Source organism: Temnothorax nylanderi, unplaced genomic scaffold (assembly GCF_030848795.1).
Source record: "Temnothorax nylanderi isolate EJ_2023f unplaced genomic scaffold, tnyl_v1.0 TNYL_tig0132_pilon, whole genome shotgun sequence".
In the NCBI taxonomy this organism is placed as follows: Eukaryota; Metazoa; Arthropoda; class Insecta; order Hymenoptera; family Formicidae; genus Temnothorax; species Temnothorax nylanderi.
This window is the reverse complement of record NW_027249194.1, coordinates 86,476-112,955: the sequence shown is the minus strand read 5'-3', so window position 1 is coordinate 112,955 and position 26,480 is coordinate 86,476. Positions and strand designations below refer to the sequence as shown.

Genomic DNA, 26,480 nt, shown 5'->3' with positions numbered 1-26,480 from the left:
AATGTTGTTATATTATCTTCTTTCGTAAATCTACATGATTTTATTTGATTATTGCTATCATTATTATGATAGAATATCTCAATTTCTTCGTATTCGTTAGTAAATGAAAAATGTTATTTGTGCGTATTTTTGCCGCAAAAAGTATCAAAACGCAAGATGTATCCTAAGGCCTGTTCGTTTTCGCTGCACTTTTCAACTAGTGTAACATAGTGCAATAAGTTAGAATGAAACAAATATATTTTCTTTTATTCTAATTTATTGCACTAGTTCAGAAGTGCAGCGAAAACGAACAGACCTATAGATCAAAGAGTTATTAAACGCGCAGAGAGTTTACCTGATTATGCCAGTAACACGATTAGCCTGTTTTGTACATCGGCGAATGTGTGTTTGGATTGCAGGTGTCCTCGATCAACAGGGTACTGAGGAATCTGGCCGCGCAGAAAGAGCAGAGGCAGCAGCAGCAACAGCAGCAACAAGGGGTGGGCGCCGTGGGGGTTGGCGTCGGTGCCGGCAGTCCGGCGGAGAGCGTTTACGATAAACTCAGGCTACTAAACGGACAGACCACCGGCTGGCCACGACCCAATCCCTGGTAAAACTAACGCTCATCGACAGATAAATTACAAGCTCGTTAAAACTGTATTATGCAAAGCACGTGTTCTTTAATCGATGACAAGAATTTTCCAATTTATTTTCAATTTTTCGCTTACAAGACTTAACTTTACGACTTACAAGAGAAATAATTGATTACATAATGAATAAAATTTTAAAATCTTCCATTCAAAAAGAATTTTTTAATAGATTCAAGTGTTTTTCTTCTTTAAAAGAATTTTTGCAATAGAATCTTATTTGTAGCATGCGCGTGTATTTACTGAGAGCAGTCGTTGTCTTAGGTATCCGTCGAGCGCGGGAAGCCCGTTTTCGTCGATACAATCTAGTTTGAGTCCGAGTCATTGTTCGTCCCTGCCACCGGATCCGGCGGATATATTGCACGCGAAGAAAGGTAAGTCCACATCTGAATAATTATTATACGACATGCTTTCCAGTGCAGAATTTCTTCGCACTCGATCTTTCGATGATGCGGCTGCTACGAAGAAATGACATTCAGAAATATTCAATTGAATTATACAGTTTGTTAAAGATATCTTTGGCCAGTACTTTTGGCCAAGGCTACATTTAGCCGAGCAAGGGCTTTGCTCGCGTGCACGACGAAAGCCTTCGACAATTGTTGGCGCACGATATTCTGTTAAAGCGCTAGCGTGAAACGCAAATACGTGTCCGGGATGAGTAACCACAGGCGGCAGGCGGGCGAGGTGCGTTTTAATTAATTAATCTGTCGGGCCAAACGATACTAATATCAATGTAATTCCGTCGGTGGGTCCCGCGGTTTGCCGCACGCGTGTGTGCTACGCTTTTCCGGTAATAATTTTCCGGTAACGTTTAAGCGCAGCCTTCGAAGCGTGGAGGAACAGAGAAACTCGAAGCAAAACGGTACAAACGAGAGAGAGAGAGAGAGAGAGAGAGAGAGAGAGAGAGAGAGAGAGAGAGAGAGAGAGAGAGAGAGAGAGAGAGAGAGAGAGAGAGAGAGAGAGAGAGACGACTCGTGATGGGGGGGAGGGGGGTGCGCAGAAACATGGTTGCAGTCGACCGACCAACCCACGCGAAACTACTCCGCCACCGACGGCGTATTCCTCCCCCTCGCCCTCCTTCTCCCTGCTTGCCTCCCGCCCTGCGTGTTCTCTTTGGCGGCACATCAAACACATGCGATTTCTTTCCCCCGCATTTTCCCGCCATTGCCACTGCTATAGCCCCGTGACACAGGGTGCGTCAGGAGCAGCGAAGAACAGTCTCCCTCGATCTTTTTTTCTTTATCGCGACGTTCATCCCGTCGATCTTACCGATCGCGAGGAAAGACTTGCGATCCCGTTCACTTATACATAGAATTCAATGAGGTGCAAAATAGTTTGCAATTACTTCATGAAACGACATGCGATTGAAGATCTCCAACAAAATGCGCATTGTATAATTATAATGCGTTTTATTTTTTTAGTAAAGTTCCTTGAACCAAGCTTAAGTGATAAGCATTAATAAACACAATCCAATGCATGTAAAGGTAATGATAACAATTTAAAGAATATTTCAAAATATCAAATAATTTACATCTTAATTTACATATTAATTGGCCTTATGGGATAAAAAAACCTTATAAAAAATGATTGTAGAATTTGCAATACGCTGTACTCTTTATTATATAGGTCAATAATAGGTTATACATGAATCAATGACTGATTTTATCATTAATTACTTACACGCTATGTGTAGGATGTCTCGGGTTTTTTCGTAAAAAGTAGTATATAGTATATATTTTTATTCTCTATATATAATTTTTTTCTTATTTCAGTTTATAGAATATACTAAAGTTTGTACGGAAAAACCTGGGACACCTGTATAACTATACACATAATCATACAAAACTAATTATTGCAACTGTATTAGACGCACACACAACTCTATAATCGAAAATATTCTTTTACGATTTGCCAACGATATTAATAACGTTAATCCCGCATAAAACTAACACATATTGTCACGTAATGAGCGCAAGATCTTTGCAGTGCAGAACATTATTCCGTATTAGTTCGTGATACAGCATATTATTCCATATTCCGATCTTATAGAGGAGGATAGGAAGGGGGTACGCAATCAAATATGGTAACTGTTGCGAGCATTCAACCGCATGCGGGCCCCGGGGGCCGGATTATCGATGCGTTGCTGCGGGGGTAGCATCGTTTATAGGATAACCCGTGTCAGGAGGGTTGTTTCACCCCCGTCCTTTCTCCCCTTCGCCCTCTCGTCGTCGTCTCTCTTCGTCTTCCTGCCGACGCCTCTTCCTTTCCGTCTCTCTCGCTCTCTCCTTGAAGATCTATCTCACCCCGCGTGTATCCTCCCTAAGTATCTCGACTGTTGTCGATGTATCGGTCGAAACGGAAGACCCAACGACGCCCCCGGCCAATCACGCGGCAGCCATCCCCCGTTCCTCGGAAAAGCAAAGCGAAAGCAGATTACGGCGCAATCATCGCGCGAGCTGCAGGCGCCGCTCGTTTCCCCTCGTCCTCCCAGCGAGGGAGATTTTTCGATCTGGCCTGCTTCATACAGCACATCTTAATCTTAGGAATCTACATTATAATTTCTATTTTTCTTTAAAAATTTCGCGTGATATTAAAACTATTATTTCTTTCTTGTACCATATATACTGTGGAACATGTACACGTATACATTATCTGTGGATCGATTGTTCTATAGTGATTGCTATTTTTTTTAAGATAATGATGAATTATAAATTCTACATGCTTATTAATAAAATGAAGGCAATGAAGGAAACTCATAGAAGGGATGATATAAAGAATGATTTTTTGTATCGATAGTGTCGAGAATAAAAATCATTGATGCAACTTTTGTTTTTAATAGAGATCACTTTTAATAAATTAGCTACAACGTATATTAAAGCTAACCCTTCGTTGTCGCATCGTTCTAAGAACTCTCCTACGTACATGCGCTCTTCAAAGGGAGTTATTTAGGTCTTCAGCTGTTCTCCCGATAATGTCGATACTTTTATAACGCCAAAGGGAGAAGAACGTACTTTCTTCGCACTTTCTATAAAGAATTGATGTTAAAAGACCCAACAAGCAAGGGCACAGACGTACTTTTTAATTTTTTGCGCTTTTGTCGAAGAGCGTCGTTGCTACTTTCATTTCCTTCTCAGCGAGAAAGATATGGAAAATAGATCAACAGAATAAATTTCCCTTGAAACAATTATAATAGTCTGAGAAAAAAAAGTTGTAGTTGCCTTGAAAGTGAGGGTAATTCTGCCGCTCTTGCAAACTCTTTTTAACATCATTTAGTTGTGCAAGCAGAATTATACGGAACAAGCTAACAAAGAATACATAATTACAATATATTTTGTTTTTACTTCTGCGATTTATTTATAGAACATTTTCAAAAATCTTTAAAATTATTTTTAATCAAAGGTGACTTCTAAGAATCAAATAGTAATTAGGATAGCCGAAACAAGTAATCAAAAACCATTTTGAATTTCCACTTAAATTTTTGGAAAATATGGTTCCTTTTTTTACAAAGCATCTACAATCTTCATACAAGGATGTTTTATTTCTGTAATGGATCGCGTCTTGTCTCCCACATTTCCAATAATATCGAGCGATCGAACGTGCGGGATCGGTGCGCTGGTAATCCTCGGGACATTGTTCAAGAAACATTCTCCGAAATGCAGTTAGTTTATTTTAGATATCATCGCGCACATCCCTCGTCGTGTAGTCGAGACGTCGTCGGGTTGTCTAGTGAATCTGATTCACAATGCATCCCGGAGTTGCATTGTACGGCGTTGCGCGAGCCCAGACGACGTAGAGGCATGCAGAAGAATTTTCACCAGAGGGTGGCAAGAAGGGAACAAGCAGACGGGAGAGAAAGGGAGATAAAGAAAGGGAAAAGAGAAGACAGAAGACCGGCGAGATAAAGAGAGAAAGAGAGAAAGGAGATAAGAGAGCGCGCGGAAAGGGTCTCCATCGTGATCGAGGCGAAAGGGGGTTCGGGTCGTTGCAGCATTGTTTTTTCATCTCCAAACCCCGCATGGGCGTCACTGCGGGAGAAACGCGGGATCTCGAATACCTTTCTATGATTTCAATATTGCTGATACGCGTGCTATATACGCAACAACGTGAATGCATTATTGGCAATATCGACGATGAAAGGACAATGTGATCGCCGGCATATTATTTTTGCCAATAAAATGATGAAATTCCGTATTACGTGAAGATTGCGTGTTAAATCTTTCGATGTAACGTACATACAAATGAATTGATATAAAGCGAAAAGAATTTAGTCGCACGTCGCGCGTTACGAAAATTCCAATTGCCGATTTTATCGTAGTCAATGATTTTTTACCATTTTTTGGTCCTCGTCCGAGTCTTGATCTTAAAGTAGCCCTTCTAATCACACTAATCCCGTTCTGGTTCCGTTCGCAGTTCCGAAATACGAGCAGTCAGTCGTAGGATTAAAGGCAGGGTTCAAATGCGAAGACGATTTTGGGTCTGGATTTAATGGCACCTCACACATTCAATCTCCCTGAGTCGCGAAAGGCGAGTTAACGCGCTTTTATCACTGGCATCCCTGTCGTACTCGTTCAATCAGCACGAGCCTCCCTAGAGCGAGAGTCTCTTCTTCCGGGGTTCTCTTTCTGTTCGTCGAAGGCGCGCGCCTATTCAAGCCTTCCGCGGCATATTCGCCGATCTCCGCTCGAGATACAGAGGTAAAACAATATAATGGCTGCCTGCTGCGCCCGGTACCACGGGATCGAGGGTGCACCGAAGGCATTATTGTCGACCTTCTTTATCTCGCGAGCCCGATCTCTCGCTCTCCATCAGTCATCTCTTTCGCTCCTTCTCTTTCCCGCGTCTCCTGCGTTTTTCTTTGTCGAATTTTCTCCCGGGTTAGATACGCACCACCGCAAAACGATGCGACAGCTTTTATCACCAACCGGCACAATGCGATCTCTGGTTACCTCCGTTCTGGTTGTTGCTGTTGTTGTTACTGTCGTTCTGCCACTGATTCTTCCAGCTCTCCGAGCTACGCCAACGCAGCTCTTCATCATCGTTTTTTGATTCGCATTAATAATGTGAGTTCTTCTTAAAAACTGTATATGTACATTAATCTTTTAACCTTCTGACGCTTTGAAATGTACCGACTGAATCAAAATAAACAATTGTTATCTATACGACAGTGCAGAAAGAATAAAATCTAAATAAAATTATTATATTGAAAAAGCTTACCAAAAAATTAAAAAATAATTACACGATTAGCATTCTAATTTAAAAGAATAAATAGAATGGGCCAGCTACGAATCTCTGTCAAACGTCATTTACGTCAAAATCGATATTTGTTTCCCAAAGAAAATCTTTAGAATAGATAACGTGTCGACGACAGAGATTCCACGCGCGTAAAAGTCGCATTTAGCATCAAAGCATAATGCTTTCGCGTATAATATCTCATCTTCTCGCAACTCAACCGATCTTCTCGTTTCTCGAAACAGCCGCGGTCTCGATCGAAAATCCTCAGACACCGCCGCCGCATTTTTACGATCGAGTTTGAAATTCGATAGACCAAGATTTCCCGGCGTTGCACGGCCACGCTCTAACCCGGATATATCGCGCGAGACGTCACAGATGCACACGTTGCTCCGCAGTCCGTTCTATTTCAGGATTCCAGTATTCGATACCACACCCTTGCATCCGACGCACGCCAGGGCATTACGTGGGTAACGTATAAACAAGAATATTTACGAGGCTCCACCCCTTCCCCCCCTCTCTCTCTCTCTCTCTCTCTCTCTCTCTTTCTCATCGTGATGGTGATCTGTGTGTACATTGGTGTAGCATTAGGAGGAGAGAGAGAGAGAGAGAAACTCTATGCATTGGATTCGCAGGTCAGTGGGTTGTCGCGTCGCGTCCGCATCGCCTCGCCTCGCTACGCGTCACTCGAGCCCCGGTGTCACCGTGGCTCGATTTATCGCGTCCGTCAATCTACGAAGGCTGACCTCTCGTCGAGTCTCGGATTACCTACCTACCTACCTACCTACCTACCTATCCACCTATCTATCCGCCACGCCGCGTCACAACGCGCTCTCCCCTTTTGTCTTCCGCTTTACTTCCTCGCGAGCGAGTTATGCGCGACGCACGCTCGATAACAGCCGAGATGGCCAGCCGTTACGCATTACGCTGCAACGGCGTGTTCTGGCTATCCCACCTTCTCTCTATAGATTTTTTTTTAATTTAAAGTTCTTTTCCCTCAGGTCGCAACGTTTTTTTGTGACATTTATTCTTTAAATTTGATTCCTTAAAATTTATAAAATTTATTCCTTACGTATTATTACAATTTTAAAAAATAGCAAGGTAAAAATATTTTTTTGCAAGCTTGCAATACATCTTATAAAAGATAAATTTTTTAATGTTTTTATAACTTGATTAATTTATAATGCTCAGTGTAATCACAGTTTTCGCAAAACATATTTAAATTGCAACTTATACTCGAAAAACTAGCATTAAATAAAACTTCAAGAACAATTTTTCGATCGAATTCAATTAATTACATACCGATCGGTGTTTTTCGTTCGTTCACGATCTTAATTTACGCGAATCTTTATTTATACGGTATTGTGTAATACACGGTAAGCTGCCAGGAATGAATTTGCTTAAACGACGGAATGAACCATAAATTAACGCGGTGTGACGTTTAGATTCCGCTGACTAAAGGTGTGTCGATTAATAATGTACAGCGGCTCTCTATCTCTATTCCTCTTTCTCTCTCTCTCTCTCTCTCTCTCTCTCTCCCCCCTCTCTCTCTCTCTCTCTCTCTCTCTCTCTCTCTCTCTTTCGTGCTAGTTGTGCAAATTCCTGTTGAGATTTGCGTATCGAAAACAATACGCCGATCCTCTCTCTTCTATCGCGTTTGAGATAGTATTCGGAGGTAATCCCCGGGGATCGAATCGTCATAATCCCCTTTGTGCCCGATATTCCACTGTGCAAAATCGCCGGCGCGATATCAACTTCACCGCACTCGTGACGATACGGGAAATTTAGGCTGTCGACTCGTGTCGGGCCGAAATCGCGCGAAATTTTGCGGCAGAACGCGATTTTAGAAGGAAAAAAGAGGGAAATAAACTCGTCGCGCGTGTGAACGCTTTTTTTCGTGCGCGCACCCCTGCTTGCAGCGAGAGGATTAACTTTCCAATGCATCGCGAATTTCTGGCTTACGTGGGAAAATGTATGGATGTTACGGGGATTCTGCCAAGCGAAATTGCTGGCTAACAATAAGTCACATACAGAGTGTTCGATAATAGGTCTTTTATAAACAAAATGATCCTTTTCTTACTGAAGACGGAAATATTTTTTCTTCTATTTTTATATTTAATCGTCATTCCTTTTCACAAGTTTTAAACGTCTCCGTTAAATAAATTCACTATTGAAACTTTATAAAATCCAAATCCGCTTGATATTAAATAAAGGAAAATATTATATTCGTACAACTAGCTTTATTTCTGAAATTATTGGGAAGTGAGAAACCTCTAATTGATATTCAAGATTTCTGTTATTGAAAAATGACTTTAGCTTTCGATCCCCTAACAAAATTGCTTCGTTCGTCGAGCTGCGCCTATTAGCGTACACCCTGTATATCGTATACTAACCACACGTATCAAGGGAGAGGTAGAGAAAGCGAGGAAAAGGGCAATTGAGGGCGGGGAAGAGGGTGTCTTCCCCCTTCGGTTTTGTAATTCCTGCGTATGCTGCGCGCAAATCATTCCGCTCGGACCGTTCGCGGTCTCGCCATTACGGACTTTCGACCGCACGCGGAAACCGCGATCGAGGAGAAATTCTTTCGCGATCGAAACCAGTTCGCAAAACATGTAACGGAATCTGGAGATGAAATTCCTTCGAACGTGGCGAGCGCGCGTTGAAACGGCCGGCGCGCGGCGTCGCGGATTCAACGCTTTCGCTCCAATAAAAGCTCCTGCAGCTTCGAATTCTGCGCGAAAATTTGTGCAATTCTTTATCGTTTGTGCCACAACTACGCCTTGGCAATTAAGACATAAAAAGAATACTTAAATAGTTAGAATAAAAAAATATAAAAAATAAAATATGTGATGATAATGGATGCACAAAATAAAAAATAATAACTCGTTCCTTAAAAAATATACTTTATAAATAAATATCTGATAATTTTTTACCTTAAGAATGTAGAGCAGAACTCTCGGCTTAGGAAAAATCGGGAAAAACGAATTGAAAATTTTTCTGAAAAGTCTGACGTTTCCTTAAATTCTCTTTGTATCTAAGATCGTGGCTCTTTATCTTAATTTTTCGTCCCTTGTATTTCGTTCCTTATACTTAATCGTTTACCAGCATATTCCTTAACGGAGGGTTAACGGAGGGTTAACGGGGTAAGTTCCCTCTCATTTCCTCTCTTCCTTCCTTCTTTGACTCCGCTCAACCTTGCGAGCATCTGTCAACTTGCCTGGCGTCGTCTATCGGAGGGTGGTAACGCGTGAGAGGGTGACAAAGTGGAATAAGAACGATAAGGGTGATAGTATCCGATCTCTATCGATTTTAGCCTTAAGGTGTCGCGCTTACGTCGAGGCGACGCACCTCTTTTTATTATAGATTTTCAATGAATCGTAAGAGACTGAATAAAGAGACGCTAATTGCGGACGCGTTTTTCTTCCCCACGTGTCGCCGCGACTTCGTAGGCCTCAGCATCCGGCGCGGCGGTCCGATCGGGGAACGGGTGACGCCTCAGAGGGTGACAAAGTGTCTCAGCAGCCGCGAAGAGACAAAGAGAGAAGGAGAAAGAAAGCGAGCGGAGGAGGGAGGAGGGAGGAGGGAGGTGGGGGCGCATCAAGGCGGAGATCTCTTTCCTCGCACACTATTTCCTTCGACCCCTCGACGAGACACACGGGTAGGGTTGACTGATCTGCCTCGTAATGCCAATCGATATATACACTACACACGGAGAACCATCACTCGGTGCGACACGTCGACCGACGCTCTTTTAGGCAACGTTCACACGAGCGAATACCCACTCGCCCCGCTTTGTCTACGGGAGAGGTGGAAAGTAGGGGGAAGGGCTGAACTCTCCATACGTGACGAGTGTATGAATAATGCCAAGATATATGTGCGCCGTATATAAAGCTCCTTTTACACGAGCGGAATCTCGCCGGAGCACTCGCGATGAAATCGTTCGTTTTAGAGATGATGCGTCATGGACCAAATAATACTCTTTAATATGAAAATTATGTCATCTTAAATCTTCGGGCTTGACTGCAATACTGCTATATGTCTATTTATATCTGTTTCCAAAGATAAAATAGCTTCTAATTTTATAGATATAATTCTAATCTTATCTATATTTTCTGTGTTATAAGTTAGGTAAAACTGTACAGATGACTCCGTGGTGTGAATTTTATCGCAAATTATATTTTTCTTTCTCTTCGTCGATTGTGTAAGACGAGCTTAAGAAGCTAGACGATATCTACGTTTGGTACATCTTTATGCTCTTTGGCACACCGAGTCTAAATTTCGCGTTTCCACGGGGTTAGATGGGCGGGCAGTGACAGAACCCGGAATTGAGTCAAACCGCCGCACCCCCGCTTTTCAAGTGAGACACCCCATATAAAAGAATCCAACCTACGGTAAACGCGTCTTCGGAATTCGTTACAGGTCCCTCGGAATCGAGTGGCTCGTTCGTAGTTCTGCCGCGTCTCTCGCAACATCGAAATTTGATACAAAGATGCATTTGATTCAAACGTTCTTCTAAATAAACACACATACGCGCGCACACTCGATAGCATAAAATATATATTTGCATATATGTTTGTAAAAATATTGAAACCATACTCGAAGGTTTACAAAATGCTAGAAATATTTATCAGACAGTAAGTAAAAAATTTTAAAAACATGAAAACCAATCATTTAATAAAAATATAGAATGGCGACATATAAGTAGAGAGAATTTCTATACAACAATAATAATAATATATTTAAATATTACTCGATAGAATTTTATTGCAATTGCTGGTTGAAATGGATTAAGTTAAACGAAGACACTCTTATCTCGTGTCATTAATACTGGCAATCCATTGAATTTTTATTAAAGAAGAACTCGTGATTGAAAGAAAATCTGATTTGTCTGTCAGACTTCGCATAAAATAATATATTACAAAAATCGTGAAAATGAGAAAGAAAATATATCAACGTGTGGTTATACGTTGTCGACGAACAATGAATTACGTAAGATCGTGGTTCGCCGATCAATCACCTACGGTGTTACGTAATGCCCCAGCATTGCGAAGTCACACTTATCGCGCTCTACTCGTCGCTTGAATTATAGTCTTTATGCGTGCTGAATTTCATATGATGCCATTTCGTGATCGACCTAATACGAGCTGAACAGCCGTTATAGTCTTGATTCGTTTTGGGAAGAAAAATTTTTTTTTAAATTTAATCTGAATATTTTATCACAGAACAGTTTATGCTTTGCTCTGTAGAGCAAAATTATATATATTTAAATAAATATGTAATGTAATTATATATTTTATCACATTTAAAAATTGTAATTAACAAAATTAATATAAATATAAATATAAAGTAATGAATAAAAATCTTAGCATAAACTTATAGCTTAAAACCAAATCTTTAATTTTATAAGTTTATTTTATTATTATTTTAATCTACGGCCGACATACCCCGTCAACTTTTCATGATACACTACCGGCTGGTCCCACATCTATTGGATGCCGTGCTCCCTTCTTTGAATTCCTATTAATTCAGCGATATTAATCAAAGAGCGACTTCTCTCTCGTTATAGCGTGCCTCATTGTTTTCGGTACCCCCCTCCCGATTCAATATCGACATGCCCTGTGACGCAATGCGTTCATTCGCCACCGCTACAGGCAATGCACGCGCATACACATACACACACGTACTCACACATGTGTGTATTCATGGGCGAATGGGCGATGTGTGCAGCTTGTGAAACTGCGAGGGATACGCCGAACAAGAAGGAAGGATCACAAAGGCCAGCGTCGTTGTCGTTGTCGTTGTCGTTGCGATCGAGCGAAAGCAGGTGCCGACTTCGAAAGAGCCGAAAAGAGTTCGACGTGCTTGTCGACGGGGGATCTTCAATCACCATCGATGGTAGCGCGTATATAGAACGCACACGCGGCCACGTATTTTCCTTTCTCCTCTCTTCCGCTACTCTTCCATTTTTTTTTATTGTTGTCTTTGCGACCCTTCGCGCCGCGTGGGGTCGCGCGAAGAATTCTCCAGAAGTCCAGAGGAAAAACAGAAGGCTCTTGGAGAGCGAGAAACAACGAGAACTTGTAAACTGAATATTACGAAGAATGTATAGCGATAAATAGCTGTCATAGTCAACGTAAACCAAGCTGTCCATTATACAACACAAGCTGGAAACCAGGAAAAGCTGACAACCTCAAAATGTCTGATATTAAAAAAGCAATCGACGACAACAGAAAGGTAGTCTTATCTCGATAATGTTAAGAGTAAAATTTATGCGGATGACTGTTTTCAATAGTTTCAAATTTTTTTTTATATCTTATATCGGATCAGAAGAAGAGGGAAAAAAAGAGATATCGAAGCGAAATATTTTTTATACACGAGGTAGTCCAACTTTATCATATTTCTGTGCAAAGTCACGGTATGCAAATATTTTATCGCTAACTACTTTGAACTGGCGATGCACGAAACGCCCGTGTTCTTTCCTCGCGAGTCCTGAGAACTCGAGGAGGACATCAGCTTGGCCACGTTCCCAGGGCACCGCGGGGGCCTCCCGCTATTTTCTTAACCTAGCACCGTGCAAACCGACCGAACAAACGGACGGCCCGCGGTGTGTGTCTGTACACGCGAAAGTCGCCACCGCCTCCCCCTGTAACCGCATAAGAACCGCGAGAAAGTTACCCTCGTAGGATCGACGTCTACCACCACGGGGCCCCTGCATGACCCCAGCGTCTTTTCTTAGCATCTACCCTACCCTGGCGGTCTTTCCCTCTTTGTTCTCGCTCTTTCTCCAATTCATTTTTATTGACGTTCCCCTGCACCTCTGTCTTCTCCATCGCGGCTCTCATCAGGTGCCCCGAAATTATTATCGTCTCTCTCTCACGACTGTGCTCCTACAATCTTTATTTCTCGCGAATTAGCCGAAACCATTCGTGGTGAACGATTTTTTTTCTAAGAACTGCTACGCCGCGAACAGGTTGTCGGTGTAAGACAGAGAGCAATATATCTACCAAAAGGATACTATAGTAATAATATATATATATATATATATATATATATATATATGTGTGTGTGTCAGATAAAAGTAATTTATTCGGATTTATTTATAATTTTTTTATTTTAAGTCTTTATTTCAAGAAAATATTATTTATCTTATTTTATCAACTGTGACAATGTGTTGGCTTGAACACGTGATATTGCAACAAATTCGAACGATGTTATAATTAACGGTTGACATAAAAACATTAAATAGCGGTTACTATTTATCTTATTTTGGTACTCGAAATGATTGTTTCGGTGAAATTGATAGCATTTACCGTGAAATAAGGAGAGGTGCAGAACTGGCAGTAGAGATTTCAATACATATGTATTATGTTCTTACTAGATTGCGGTAGAGTTAATCTCCTCTCTATCGATGCTTCATATTGCTAAAGCGCGTGGAACAAATTATGCGATTATCAAGCGAATTCGCGAAATATTGTCTAGCCGGTACAAGGCTCATCAATTTGGCATTCACATGACGATGTAATTGAGTGTTAAAAAAATTATGAAGAAAAAATTTTCATTTTGATACCGCGAGCAAACCAAAGGATTATCTAGGATTTTCCTTGCGGAAAAGATTGAATATGGTAAAGAATTATATTTAATTGCTTAAACATAAATTTTAATAGAATATTTCAATTATTTTCTGTGGATTAATTTGTAAAATTAAAAATTATTGATGCTTCGACGTTTTTTTTATTGAAGAAGTTGTGGTTGAAATATTTTGGGACGATATTAAGACGCTCTCTAGAGAGTCAGAAAATAATTTTGCTAGTTAAAGGTTAAAAAAAAACAGGGATAGAAATTCGCAAATAATCGTGCTGGCTCCAAATTATCGCAGAAAAACAAAGCATTGCACGCAAAGATAGCGAGAAGAAGAGTGAGAGAAAGAGAGAGGGGGGAGAGAGAGAGACGAGTGGCAGAGAAAAAAGGAACGGCACAGCGGCAACTTCCCGAAAAATTAATATCCCGTGGGAAGGAGGGTGCACCGGCTGCTTGGCTCTCGGGGACGCTTCCATGCTCGACAGGGTGCAGAGGAGCGAGAAAACGACGGATGGCGATGGTGCGGGGAGCAGCGAATGGAAAGCCGGGAGAAACTTTGTTTTCCAAAGCGATTCCCTCGCGCTTCCGGCAGGGAACGGTGGCGGAGAAGGCCAAAGGACCGCGCAAAGGGATTAGACGCATCTCGCAAGCCAAGTTTCCCCCGCGAAGAAACTCGTCTACGCCGAGATTGCCTCGGTCCGGTCGCCGCCGCGCTCTCGAGCCGATCGGCTCGGTAGGATTTAATTGGGCTTGACCGCTTGACCGGATTAATTAATCGGCCGATTACGCCTATCGACGAAGTCTCGGCCTCTCAGCGAGATCGTTCATGCTTCTTCGGGCTATTTACCCTGCGCTGAAGGGTATCCCTTTGTTCGCCGTCGGAAGGTGGCCCGACTAAATTCTTAAGGGCGGTTTGTTGCCGGTGGACCTTAATTAAAAGTTCCCGCCAACCTGGCTCGCATAATTACGCCCGATATGGAGTAGCTTATAGCACAGCTGGCACGGGTTGAAGCTGCGATTTTCATTGTTTCCAAAACGCTCCGTATTTTCTTTGTACGTGATTTACTTTACACTATTAAGAAATTATTTTCATCTTATTTATCTTATATATGAATCAGAATGAGAATAGAAAGGGGACAAGTGACATTTTGGCCGAAATTGAGTTTAAAATGGATTCTTGCTCTACATAGATAGGCGCATCTTTCTGCGCAGAAACAGGACATGTGTAACGCTTGTAAGAGGGTGACTATCGAAATTTAGGTCAAGTACAGAAAGGATACTTTGTGTAGCACATGTCCCCTTTCTGCACTGAATGAAGCTGCGATTAATTTTCGTTTAGTACTGGCCCCATGTCAATGAAGCAAATCTCTTTCACAACTAGAATAGTGACGAAAATGATGGAGATTAAACCTAGGTGTTTACTTTTCTTTCGTTCAAGTTACAGAAAGAAACTTTTTATTTCTTCTCCCCTATGATTTTGTTTAAAAGTGGGTTGCTTTTCACAAAGTACACAGTGCTGCCTTTATATTCAAAGCAGTAATCACAAACATTCTTTTGCGTTATTTAAATCATAGGCCTAGTTTAAGTAACCTAGTTTAATATTTTTGTAATAATCATTTTTTTTTAACTTTAACTTTTCTCGTGTTATTTTTAACAGTAGGGTTTTTTCAAAAAAGGACTTTTTAGAGCTGCCTTTATTTTTTGTTATTAAGTCGTGGACAGTAATTTATTTTTATGTTACAACTTTTTGAGGTTTTTTTGTTGTATTTCTTCAGCTGTAATTTTTTTCCTTTAAAAACTTTGACTTCTATCAGTAAAATCTTTGAATATAAATATTTTCAGCACTACATTAATTTACAATCTTTCTAAGAGTAGAAAATAATATTAAGATTATTATGGAACTTACGTGCAGTACCCAAAGGGGACATTTGTAAAATTTAACTTCCCACTAGCGTAAAATCAAAATGTTAAAAAAAAATTTAATGAAAACTTTAAGAGATCCCCCTCTTCTCAGAGCAAAGTGGCATAAAATCTATATTGAATATTGAATATTGAAAAATTTATATTGCTTACAAAACAATTTTTTTGTTTTTCTTATATGATTTTGTCATATGTAGATACACCCTTTCTGTTCTAACCGATTCATATATTTTTATTGAATTGACAGCGTAAATTAATATAAAATATTCTACAAGAACGTTCGTCGTAATTATATTATATAGATCGCAAATTTGCAGGATTACATCTCTCATCCTAAACCAATCCAAATGTGTGAAACGTATGAATATTCTACGGAGATTTTTGTATTCCTTCAAAGCTGTGGACAACTAGCAAAGAACATTCAAGACGTTCACTGGTCGTCACAGTAAAAAGAGAAGAATGGGGAGAGGGGAGAGGTAGCGGTGTGTCGGGGAAAGAGGAGGTCCGCGTGGGTTGGAACGTTGGCTGTAGAATTTTGGGAGAATTCTGGGGGATTGGTTGCGTCGGAGTGAACTTATGAAACGCCCAACCCTGTTGCCGGTTGCGCCAAGCGAGATATTAAATTTCTGGAATTTTGCGGTTAGGCACGTCTACATGCCGACGGGTCCCTCTCTGTTTCTCTTCCTCTATTCCTTCCCCTTCTCTCTCTCTCTCTCTCCTTCTCTCTTCTTTCTCCTTATCTTGCCAATATGTCCACGTCTAACGCCCACAATCGCATGCTGAAGAAACTTGTTCAATTACAATCTCGCCGTGGAAAGATACCGTATCCATTGAAACGACTTTCGCATGTACGAATTCCTAAATTATTGATTATCGATCATTTAATTACGTCACTTCTGATACCTCTATAATTTCTTTAAGAGCTTTTAAGATGACATAATTTATTTAAGCACAGCGAGACATTTCGTTACTATCAACTTTATTGCGTATCGTCAGCTTAGCCTAATTGTCAGTATATATTTAATAATCTATGTAACATGTACAATGCAATTTGCAAGAGTCGTCACGTCGTAGTATCGGGTGGTCGCGTTTGATTTACTGGAAGGTGAGGAGGAATCGGGAATCGGCTGCCGGCGCCTGATAATTTGCCGTGTAGGCAGTGTTTAGGGGGTTGACCAGAGGTATCACGCGCGAAGGGTTGTCGTACTGGTACTGCACCTGCGCGGCCACGGGCTCGATCTCGAGTTTCTGCGGCTTGGTATCCGCGGGTGCGACCGGGGCGACGGACAATTGTAGACCAGCTGGCACAACCTGCAGCTTCTGCAAGGGCGCGTACGCGTAGATCGGACCGCGAAGAGGCTCCACGTTCTCGGCGCGAATCTTGGCGAAGTACTTCATGGCCTCGACGTCCTGGCGGCTGATGTACTTGACGCGCTGAAGACGACCGTCGGGAAGTGCTACGTAGTACTCTCCGGATTGTTGAGGCTGCTTCTCATCGACGTCCTCGTCCTCGAGCTCGTTTACCGCGTTCACGGGCTCGGACTGAAACAATAACGTTGTAATACATAATGGATCTTTCTGTCACCAATTAGTCATTGGTGACTTATACGTTGAAAGAGAGAGTAAAATGTATTTATTCATGTTGTCGAGACTATTGTCCTCTTGGGGTATGTGTGATGTAAATATGCAAAATCTACATTTTTTTCAAAGTAAAGTGCATTATAGTCGTAATTAGATTTTCTAGCAAGGTTTTTTGAAAATTTCTTAGAGTCGATTATATTTACAAAAAATTGTCATACATTATAATCTAACGCAAAGTCCTGCAAAGAGATTATTTATTAAATAGATGCGCGGAAATTACGTATGTTATATAAAGCGAGTAATTTTTCATTTCTCGGCAAGAGGAAATTTCTGTTTTCTTCCTGATATCTCGCCAAACAAGGCGTAGGCTCGCAGACGACCTCGAATCACGGGTGAATGCATTATGGGTTGTGTCACGCCAGCCTTCGAATTTGGTACGGACACACACGTGCTCGAGCACCGCGATCGAAAGTAAACGACGCCTCGAATACTAATGTCGTTAGGACGAGAAACGACGAGAACGAGCAACCGTCGAAGATTGAAAAAGAGGAGCCTCAGTGTGCCAGTGCGATTTAAATTCCGAAAACCGTCTCCGCTCTCGTGTAGGCTCACATGCCAACTCAATGGTCCAGTGCGTTCTTTCTCCAGAACGAGATGATAAATCTACGTTACGTAATGTTATGTAAAGCCGGGGAATGCGCATATTCCACGTATGAAATTTTATCTACCAAAATCCCGAAATTTTCGGCAATTATAAGCTTTCTAATAAATTTTAGCTAACGAGATTGCGGTTAATTAGTTTATCGTACCTCTATGAATAGGAAGATACAGAAACGTGAAATTTTCTTCAAAAATTGCATTTACGTTTAGCGTATAAAATAGTAATGTAACTTTCAATTAGTAAAATATTTTATATCTATTAAATTTGCAACATATGCCAATTTTACAGATTTGAAGTTCTCTATAATAAAAATTAAATTGAAATTATCTTATCTCATCTAGAATTTATTATCAAATACTTCAATAATTCCAAAAAGAAAAAAGATTTGTGCTTTACTCACCTCAGACTCAGTGATGCCCTGAACGGTAGATACTTCTTCCTCTTCGGTAGTATTAGGAGTCTCAGTCGTTGTGGCCTCTTCCGGTTCTCCGTATTCTCGTTGAGGATTAGATGGTGCTCCGTATTGCCGAGGCGCGCTTGGTGCTCCGTACTGTTGCCGAGACGTACTTGGTGCTCCGTATTGTTGCCGAGGCGCGCTTGGCGCTCCGTATTGTTGTTGAGGCGCGCTTGGCGCTCCGTATTGTTGTTGAGGCGCGCTTGGCGCTCCATATTGTTGCTGAGGCGTGTTTGGCGCTCCGTATTGTTGCTGAGGCGCGTTTGGCGCTCCGTATTGTTGCTGAGGCCCGCTTGGTGCTCCATATTGTTGCTGAGGCGCGCTTGGTGCTTCGTATTGCTGAAGTTGTCTTTGAGGAAGATCAAAGGCGGTTCCTGCTGGTTTCCAGCCAGACGCGGGATAAGGTGCGGCCTCCTCCTGCTGCCGGGCGAAGTAATACTGTCTCTGTTGCTGATTTTGCTGGCGGTATCTCGGTGGCTCGGCGAGAACCACGCTAGCCAAAAGGACGATGCTGACGAGTACCTGTTTTCGAAGATCAATCGGCTGCATATTATTGCAATAAAGTTTAGTTCGGGTATTATATTCGCAAAAAAAATCAATTGACAGTTTTTTCACATTGCTAGCAATTGTTCTAAGAATCGGATAAAAAATTAGAAAATTAAATGATGAATTTATGACTACCTTCATCGTTGCACGATAACAGTTGGCCGGTTGTGTTGACGAGCTGACTGAATTCCGTCATCCGCCGTCGGTGGATTATATACACGGCGTCTCGTATGCGTTCTGCATGTCTAAGGAGGATACCCTGCGGTCGGGGTAGCGACGCGTTCACCGGTCGGCGGGTGACATTGGCCTCTTAAAAGAAGCTGATGAATCCTCGATCATTGTTGGCTCATCATTCGGCCGCTCGCGCGCGTTTACCTTCGCCTTTGTCGGCGAGCGGGCGCCTTTTCAACAAAAGCGACGCTCTTCAATGCTCGGCATACGACCGACTTCTTCATCCTCCTCAGCTACGAATTCCGCCTTTTCGCACGTTGTGTTTGTTCCGGGCGCACGAGGCGAAAGAAATCGCGCTTCTGTCCTATCGACGATTAAATTTAAAATGGATTGAACGTGCGCTCGCGTATGCGCTACGCCGAAGATTCACCACTTTTGCCGCGAAACGGTGAACGGTACGCAAAAACGTTCGTTCACCGCTCGTTCAAATTGTATTTTCGTAATACATTTATTAAACTTCTTTACGTAACATCATTTTAAGATTAAATTGCATAAACATATCGTTTGAGAAAAGCGTAAGTTACATTTTGAAAACGAAACAAAGCTAAGATTCCATTAAAAGGAGCCTAATCGAAGTTAATTAAAGCACAAGATTTTTTTATTCATGTCACGTTATTATTGTCTCGTTTTTATTCAGATAAACTCATTATAATTTATAAAACGAGCACCGCAGGCTCGCGCGAAACACGGCGTCCATTGCCAAAGCGTTTTGTGTAAACAGAATTTCTATTTTTAATTTGAATTTTAAGAAAAGCGTCTTTGACTCATCTAATCCATCATCGACGCTCTCATCCGCCCGTGACCGATGATCGGGTGCTTAACACATTTCATGGGTCGGAGCAAGGCCGTGTTATGCGACGCTTACGTCGTCGTAATTTTAACTCCGGCTCATCATGCGTGGCATGCGTCTCGTACGTGTCGACCATTCCACACACGGATTTCGCCGGCGAGCCGCGGCGACGGCGACACGGCGCGTGACGCTGATTCGCGCTAATCAATTCACCGGCGTACCCGATCTGACCAGCATCCGAGAAATGAGGAACGCGGATCGTCCCGATGCGTCACGCTCGGGACGATTGGGACGATCAGGGTCGCTCGATCGATCGCGACAATAGTTTGGAATTTATAATGATCGATACCACTCGCCTCACCTCGAGATACGCGTACGTGCGTAAAACGAGCTCCTCGATCGATGTCACATCGTTCGTACGAAAGGAGACTTTTGATTGGAACTATGTCGATTTTTAGGCGAACCAAACCCAGGAAATTAGCGTCTAGTAGCACATTCTGAAGATTAATTCAATGTGATCCGCATCTTTTACCGTTTTGTTCCTGAAGCTCTTAAAGAGTTTTTTTATTAACATCGCTCGATTTTATACTTCTTTTATAAATTTTCTAATTACGTTATAAAATATTTAAAAAATAATGTCATATCAAATATTATAAATATACAACTATAAGTATAACATTTAATTTGTAATGTAGCTCTCTTTTTTAAGTACGTGCTTCGACTATGATAATTTAATAGGATATTGCTTTTAAATCCTTCCGTCCAAACAGCTCTTTAATGAAATGCATTCCTCCAAAAATTGTGCCTTGCCGAGTCTTATATACAGAAGACGGTGGAGAGAGATCTCGATTCGCGGCCACGGAAATCGCGATACGCGAATACCACTCTCTCCGGCGCGACGCGAAATAACGCGGCCTGCATCGGGGTTGACGGGGGGGAGACCACGAGGGGAGTTGAGGGTACACGAGGGGGGCCGATCACGGTGGTAGTCGCGCCGGGCCGAGAGCGGCAAAGGAGAGGGACGGCACGACGGCGGCGGCGGCGGAGGGGTGGGCCCGGGCAAAGCAAATTATTCACACTCAAACGACTCCATTTCAATATCGGGCCGAAGCCCAGGGACAAAAGAAGGGCGAGATGCCTGTCTCCCTCCAGCTTTCGCTTTGCGCTGCTGCTGTTGCTGGCTGCTCGCCGCTGCCCGCCACTGCTCTGGTGCCTCTGTCTGCAGCCTGCAGGCTTAACTCTCTTTCCCCCCCCCCTCTCTCTCTCTCTCTCTGCACCCTCTCCCTTTTATCGCGACCCTTTTCTCTCTCTCTTTTGCGCGCGCGTGCTCTTCCTCTCCCTTTGGTCTTCTCTCTCTTGTTGTTCTTGCTGTATCCTATATTCTTTTCTATTCTTGCTCTATCATCTAACTCTGGCAACATGACCGCCCGACAGTGGAAAACATCGGGAAATATCGCGGAATCGCGACCTCCTGACTTTTCGCGCCGAAAACTTTTAGCGGCTTTGATTTTGTCTCTTTCGGCCATTATCATGTATATAGCATATTCGGTATATGTATATTGTTAAAACTAACAACGCGCTCTCTATCGAATGCGTTATTTCAGCATACGTATCTTTCATAATTTTTCAGATTTTAGAATATATTTTTTGTAAGACAACTCTTGCAAATCTATTAGAAGAAATCTCATTTCTCTTACATCGATCGTTCGAAATGCGATCAACGCAAATTACAGCATATGTGTGTGCCGCACAGAGCAATAAACTTGATCGCATATACATATATATGCGCTTCATTAAAATTCATTTATTCGTTCGTACGCGGCTATCTTGCTTTAACGGATTAAAGCGTCGTCCACATTGTACGGAAGATCTTAGCTTAACATATGATTGTTATTATAAATATATGAAATATATAAAATATAGAGCAAATCTCTATATCGATTGATTACAATCTCTACGAATTGTTAGCGGATGCAATTGGCGGTTTTGTAATTGTTGAAGAGTCGACAAAAATAAGACAGCGCATATCTCAGCAAGACGAACTCGCAGACCGCTAAGGAATTTATCGGCGATCATCGGAGATCACCAGCGTGTAAATCTGTGTTCTTAAGAGGTGCCGAAATGGCAGTTGGAAAGTCGGGACTTCGGCTGCACGAGCGAATGAAAATGGAAAGACGAGGGAGAGAGAGAGAGAGAGAGAGAGAGAGAGAGAGAGAGAGAGAGAGAGAGAGAGAGAGAGAGAGTGGAAAGAAAGAGATACGAGAGAAGAGAGGACGGCGCGGCGCGCAGGTTTGAGTCCCGTAATTGAATATATTTAAGCGCGGGAGGGACGTTTGTGCGGATTCTCGGCTTACAAGAACCCCATGCCGAGGTAACGTCTGCGAGTAAACTGGATTAATCGTCTATGAAGGGAGACCGTAACCCCGCCGCATTCGTTTGCAATCAGATCCCTCCGGGGAACGCGAAACAACACCGCTCGTTGTAGCGCGCGGCCTTGTTTCCACTGCAATTTTACATCGATCATCGGCGAGCAGATAGGGAGAGATCATCGGGTCGGGTGCTGAAATAATTCACATTTAAGATAGATCAACATTTCGGTGAGAATAACACGGCGGGATAAATATGCAGCGAGCGTAAAATAACTGTCGAGCCTTTCTGAAATCTTTTACAATGTCAATGTTTACGAACTGTAAAACTATATAAAATTCTAAAATTTTTTAGGATGTATTAGGATCTGCAGTAATCGGAGAATTAAGTACATATATTTTTAAATAAATGTAAACTATAATTAGTTTTTAATTTAATAATTAGTTACTAATAATTAATAATTACTTATAAATAACAGGTGCTAAGTTAAAAAAGATTATCGACATTTGTCATAATTGGGAATATTTATAATAATTTAATAATCAAAGAATATATTAGAAGCGGTTAGTATTTCTAATCGAATATTTATTAATTATTATATAGATATTAAATATTGCTTAAAAATTAGCAGTTATAGAATTTACGACGTGAATAGAAGGATGCATTAAATGAAAGCCAAAATATTATCCTCGAAAAGAGACTAATTGCATAATCCACAAGTTTTCCTCAAGTTTTGCTCTCTCCTACATAAAGAGCTCAGGCCTATAAAACATAGCGAGATTTCTCACGAAATCGCTATAAAAGACGTGTCGTAATCAGAAATGATGTCCGTCACGTTCGCATCGTCTTACAACGACCGAAGTGTCTTTTTGATCCATGATACGCCTCCAAGGAAATAAATGAACCAATCTACATGCAATTTGCGCATCTTATCTGGATAATTAGTTTAAAGAACACGCGAACGCGATTAAATGCTTAAATAAATACCTACACTTTCCTTTTCTGATGATAAATTTATTGATTATCTATTTAAGCCCGTTTGATGCACCAACAATGCATCTATCTAATCATAAATTACTGTCTTTTTCTAGTTGGCAACACTATTTTTAATATACAGGCAAAGAAGAAAAATTAAATTAATTAATTTTACTAATAATTAATTAAAGGTAATGTCGAGCCTAAATAGGATTCTAGAGAGATCTTCAATAATTCTGGTTTACTTTTTAAAAGTTTGTAATCAGTAATAAATAACTGCAAATAATGAAAGATAATTTGTACCGGTATCGAAAATTGTTTCAATTACGCATCATAGAGACCTCAAATGGTTCCGCTTGGGTCGTTCGAAGCTTTAAATATCTTATTGTCGATCTGTCAAGATCGTCAAAGCAAAACCGCCGCTTGCCGCGGGATTTTATTTCAAGCAGCACCCTTGGGAGCCACGGATGCCACGGGGGTGCGTAACAGCGTGCAAACTGTTTGGCTACCAGTTGCGCGCTCCCAGAAGGCTCGTTTTGCAAGTCGTAAACGAATTAAGGCCTTCGCCGTCGGCACCGCGCCGCGTTCAACCATCGGGGAGAAGTTTCGAAACCGCTTTTGATTTACATTCCGGTCGCCTGTCGTACGCGGCTTGTAGCATCGCCGCGAGATCGTTCGCGGTCACACGCCGGTTAGGAATACGACGGCTTCGATTGTGAGCCTTCGCGCTAGCTAGATTAATAATCACGATTTCGTTTGTAAAAGACTCCGCATAATTCTTATGGACTTATGGAAAATAGCTTTCGTCGAAATCGGCTGTAACTTCGTTATTTTATAGTTTATAATGTTTATATTGTTTATATAATGCCGATCAATAGTTAACATTACCACAACCTTCACATATAAATGTTTGACTTTTAATAAATAGTTAAATTAATCCTATATATCTGATTATTACTAATTTCATAAAAACATCTCAGGAACGTGAGAATAGAGAAAAATAGTAGCATGTTTTAAATAATTCGAGCTCGATTCGAGCTCCATTCTTTCACCTTCAGTAAAGTGGATGGGAAGGAAAGGGGAAAAGTATCGGTAAGACTTTTCCGATTAAAATGACAAACATGTTCTTAATTTCTCATCTTTCTTTCATATTTGCAAATTAGATAAGTAAAATATATTTTGTTGTATTCTGATGCACAAAGGCGCATAAGTTTCTTATTTGGTGTTGAAAGAAAGAAGGAAGTTGCGTTGGCAGTCAATATTTATCACATTGTTATTACAAGAATCTCAAAATCAAAATCTTCGCAAGCATAATGAAAACTAAAATTACTTCCAGATGACTTTTATAAAATTAATTTGTTACAGGTATTATTCATTGATCACCAACGTTGTTACAAAACAATACGAAAGATACGTTAATGGCATTATGGACTCTCTTCATATAGTATTATTTATAAATTTAATCACAAACATATTGTGGTTGGTATATTATAATTTTACATTTCCAAATTCTATATAAAGTGCATAGCTGATTAGAGATATTGTATTTTTTGTTAAAATTTATTTCGCAAGCAAGAGATCAAGCTGGCAATATGGCTTATTTAAAAACGCACGTCCAAACGTCTATTGCTTATGAATTATGATAGATACTTGCATTGCTGATACTGCCAGTGACGAAGAGACGTCTGCGACATTGTCGAATTAACGCAAAATGTGTGAAAGTCAGTCAATGTTTGCCGGTTTAACCAACTATGCACAGGCGTCGCGGAGTTTGCCCGACGCATTAGCGCGCCTCGAAGTTCAACCCCTCGCTCATTTAATCGCTCTCTATCGTAGTACTTCCGTCCTTACATACACCGTCGCCGATAAAAGAAGAACGCGTCTTCCACGTGTCGCGCTAAAGCCAGGATGAAAGCCTCTTTACGTAGAATAGATATTTTCCGTCACAAAAGAGCGTACTTTCTTTTTCTTCTTTACATCTGCCCGTTTTTAACGGCTGAATTAGAATATCCTTCTCTCAGAGCTCCGTATTACAAGTTTAAAATAAGTCTGCTTAAAAATCATTTTAATACTATTAAAATTCGTATTCATCATATACGAAAACATTAAACTTAAAATAGAGAAACACAAGTATAATAGAAATATGCCTTCTACGGCTAGATATTTGTGTCTAATAATATTTTTGCGTATACATTTTTTCCAGCTCAGCAAACTGCACGCCGAGTCAGTCTACACTCCGTGACGGGCGTCTTCATTACTTCAACCATAAAAAATGGAAAATATCGAATTTTTTAAATGACAATTGACTTGAAATTTTTCAGCAGAGCTGGAGGTGAAAATTGATATAAAAACAGAATTACATTATGCAATAAATATTTTATTCGGTATTTTAACAAATAAGTATTCCTTATTTGTTCTCGTGAATACCGGGAGAGCGTTACTTTTCTTCTGGTTAGCGAGTTTCTCGTGTCATCCGTGTTCGAATAGTCGCAAACCGGCGCGGGGACGCGAATCGGGGGTAACTGGCTCAGTCATGGTGTTCCGCGATTCGAGAAAAGCCTCGTGGAAATCGGGAAGAGAGGAACTACGACGTGCCGTGCGTAAACGGAGCTTAACCGCATCGCGCAGTAGAGGGTGATGGAGGAGAAGGAGGATGGAGGAAGGAAGGAAGAAGGAAAACGGGGGGGGTGCGCGAGATCGGGTGAATAAAAGGAGGAGAAGGAGGAGGAAGAGGAGAAAGAGAAGGCAGAGGAGGAGGGTGTGGAAGTCTCGAAGAGGCGAAACTTGCAAAAGTACATCGCGGCTCAAGAAGCCGGAAGTAATCGCGCGAGTTCCGTGCGCCGCGAGATCCGCGTTATCGTCGAGCGATTTCACGGCGTTTAGTGGCTGGCGATCCGTTGTTCCGCGCGACGCGTCGAATTAAGAAGAAGCGAATTAACGTGCCGCCCGTTGTAACAACCCCGAGAAATGCATAACGGCAAGGTGAGATTCGCTCTCACCTTGATGTAAGATTTGACGTGCACTTTCTATCGCGCGAAACCTTTCGCCAAGGTGATTTGCGTCATTATTCTTCGAGCACGATCCTTCCGATTTTTTATCTTGTGTGCCCATTTTCTTGAAATAAACAAGACTAAGTCGGATGTATTTCTTACTTCAGCTTGAAACTTGTTAACGAAATACGAACTCGAAAGAATGAAAGGTTTATTAAGATTACTTGGCAAATCTAGCAAAGTTAAGTGGAAGTATTTACTTTAATAAAATATTGGACTATTGTATTTAGATGAATAAATCTACTGATTGACATCACGCACCAAAACCTGCGTTCGACCCTGATAGCCCTGTCTTCTTCTGTGTTTTAATAAAATATTTAACAAAATTTGATTTATATACGAAGAATTAAGAAATCTCAATTGTAAACTAATATTTAATCAAATTGTGCGTAAGAAGATTTAACAGAAGAAAATAAAATAGGAAGAAAGAAAAAAACCGCCGATTCGCAAAGAAGATTTGGCAGATTTGGCT

At 41.3% G+C, this 26,480-nt stretch overlaps 2 protein-coding genes across 5 annotated transcripts in view; one reads left to right on the top strand and one right to left on the bottom strand.

The window, feature by feature from the left end:
- LOC139776922 (paired box protein Pax-6) overlaps positions 1-26,480 on the top strand; it is a 354,486-nt gene that overhangs the window by 312,665 nt on the left and 15,341 nt on the right. For all 4 annotated transcript variants that reach the window (XR_011719228.1, XM_071713966.1, XM_071713967.1 and 1 more), the window contains 2 exons: positions 399-589; positions 891-1,000. Coding sequence is in view for 3 of the 4 variants with exons in the window: in XM_071713966.1 (XP_071570067.1) it covers positions 399-589; positions 891-1,000 (301 nt within the window). In the remaining variant the exon portion in view is untranslated. The remainder of the gene's footprint in view (positions 1-398; positions 590-890; positions 1,001-26,480) is intronic.
- Positions 12,948-18,818, bottom strand: LOC139776924 (uncharacterized). The gene is made up of 3 exons (XM_071713969.1): positions 18,731-18,818; positions 17,996-18,571; positions 12,948-16,895 (listed from the first exon to the last, which is right to left on the bottom strand). Exons 1-3 carry the CDS (start codon positions 18,734-18,736, stop codon positions 16,449-16,451), a joined length of 1,029 nt encoding a protein of 342 aa, XP_071570070.1. The 5' UTR covers positions 18,737-18,818; the 3' UTR covers positions 12,948-16,448.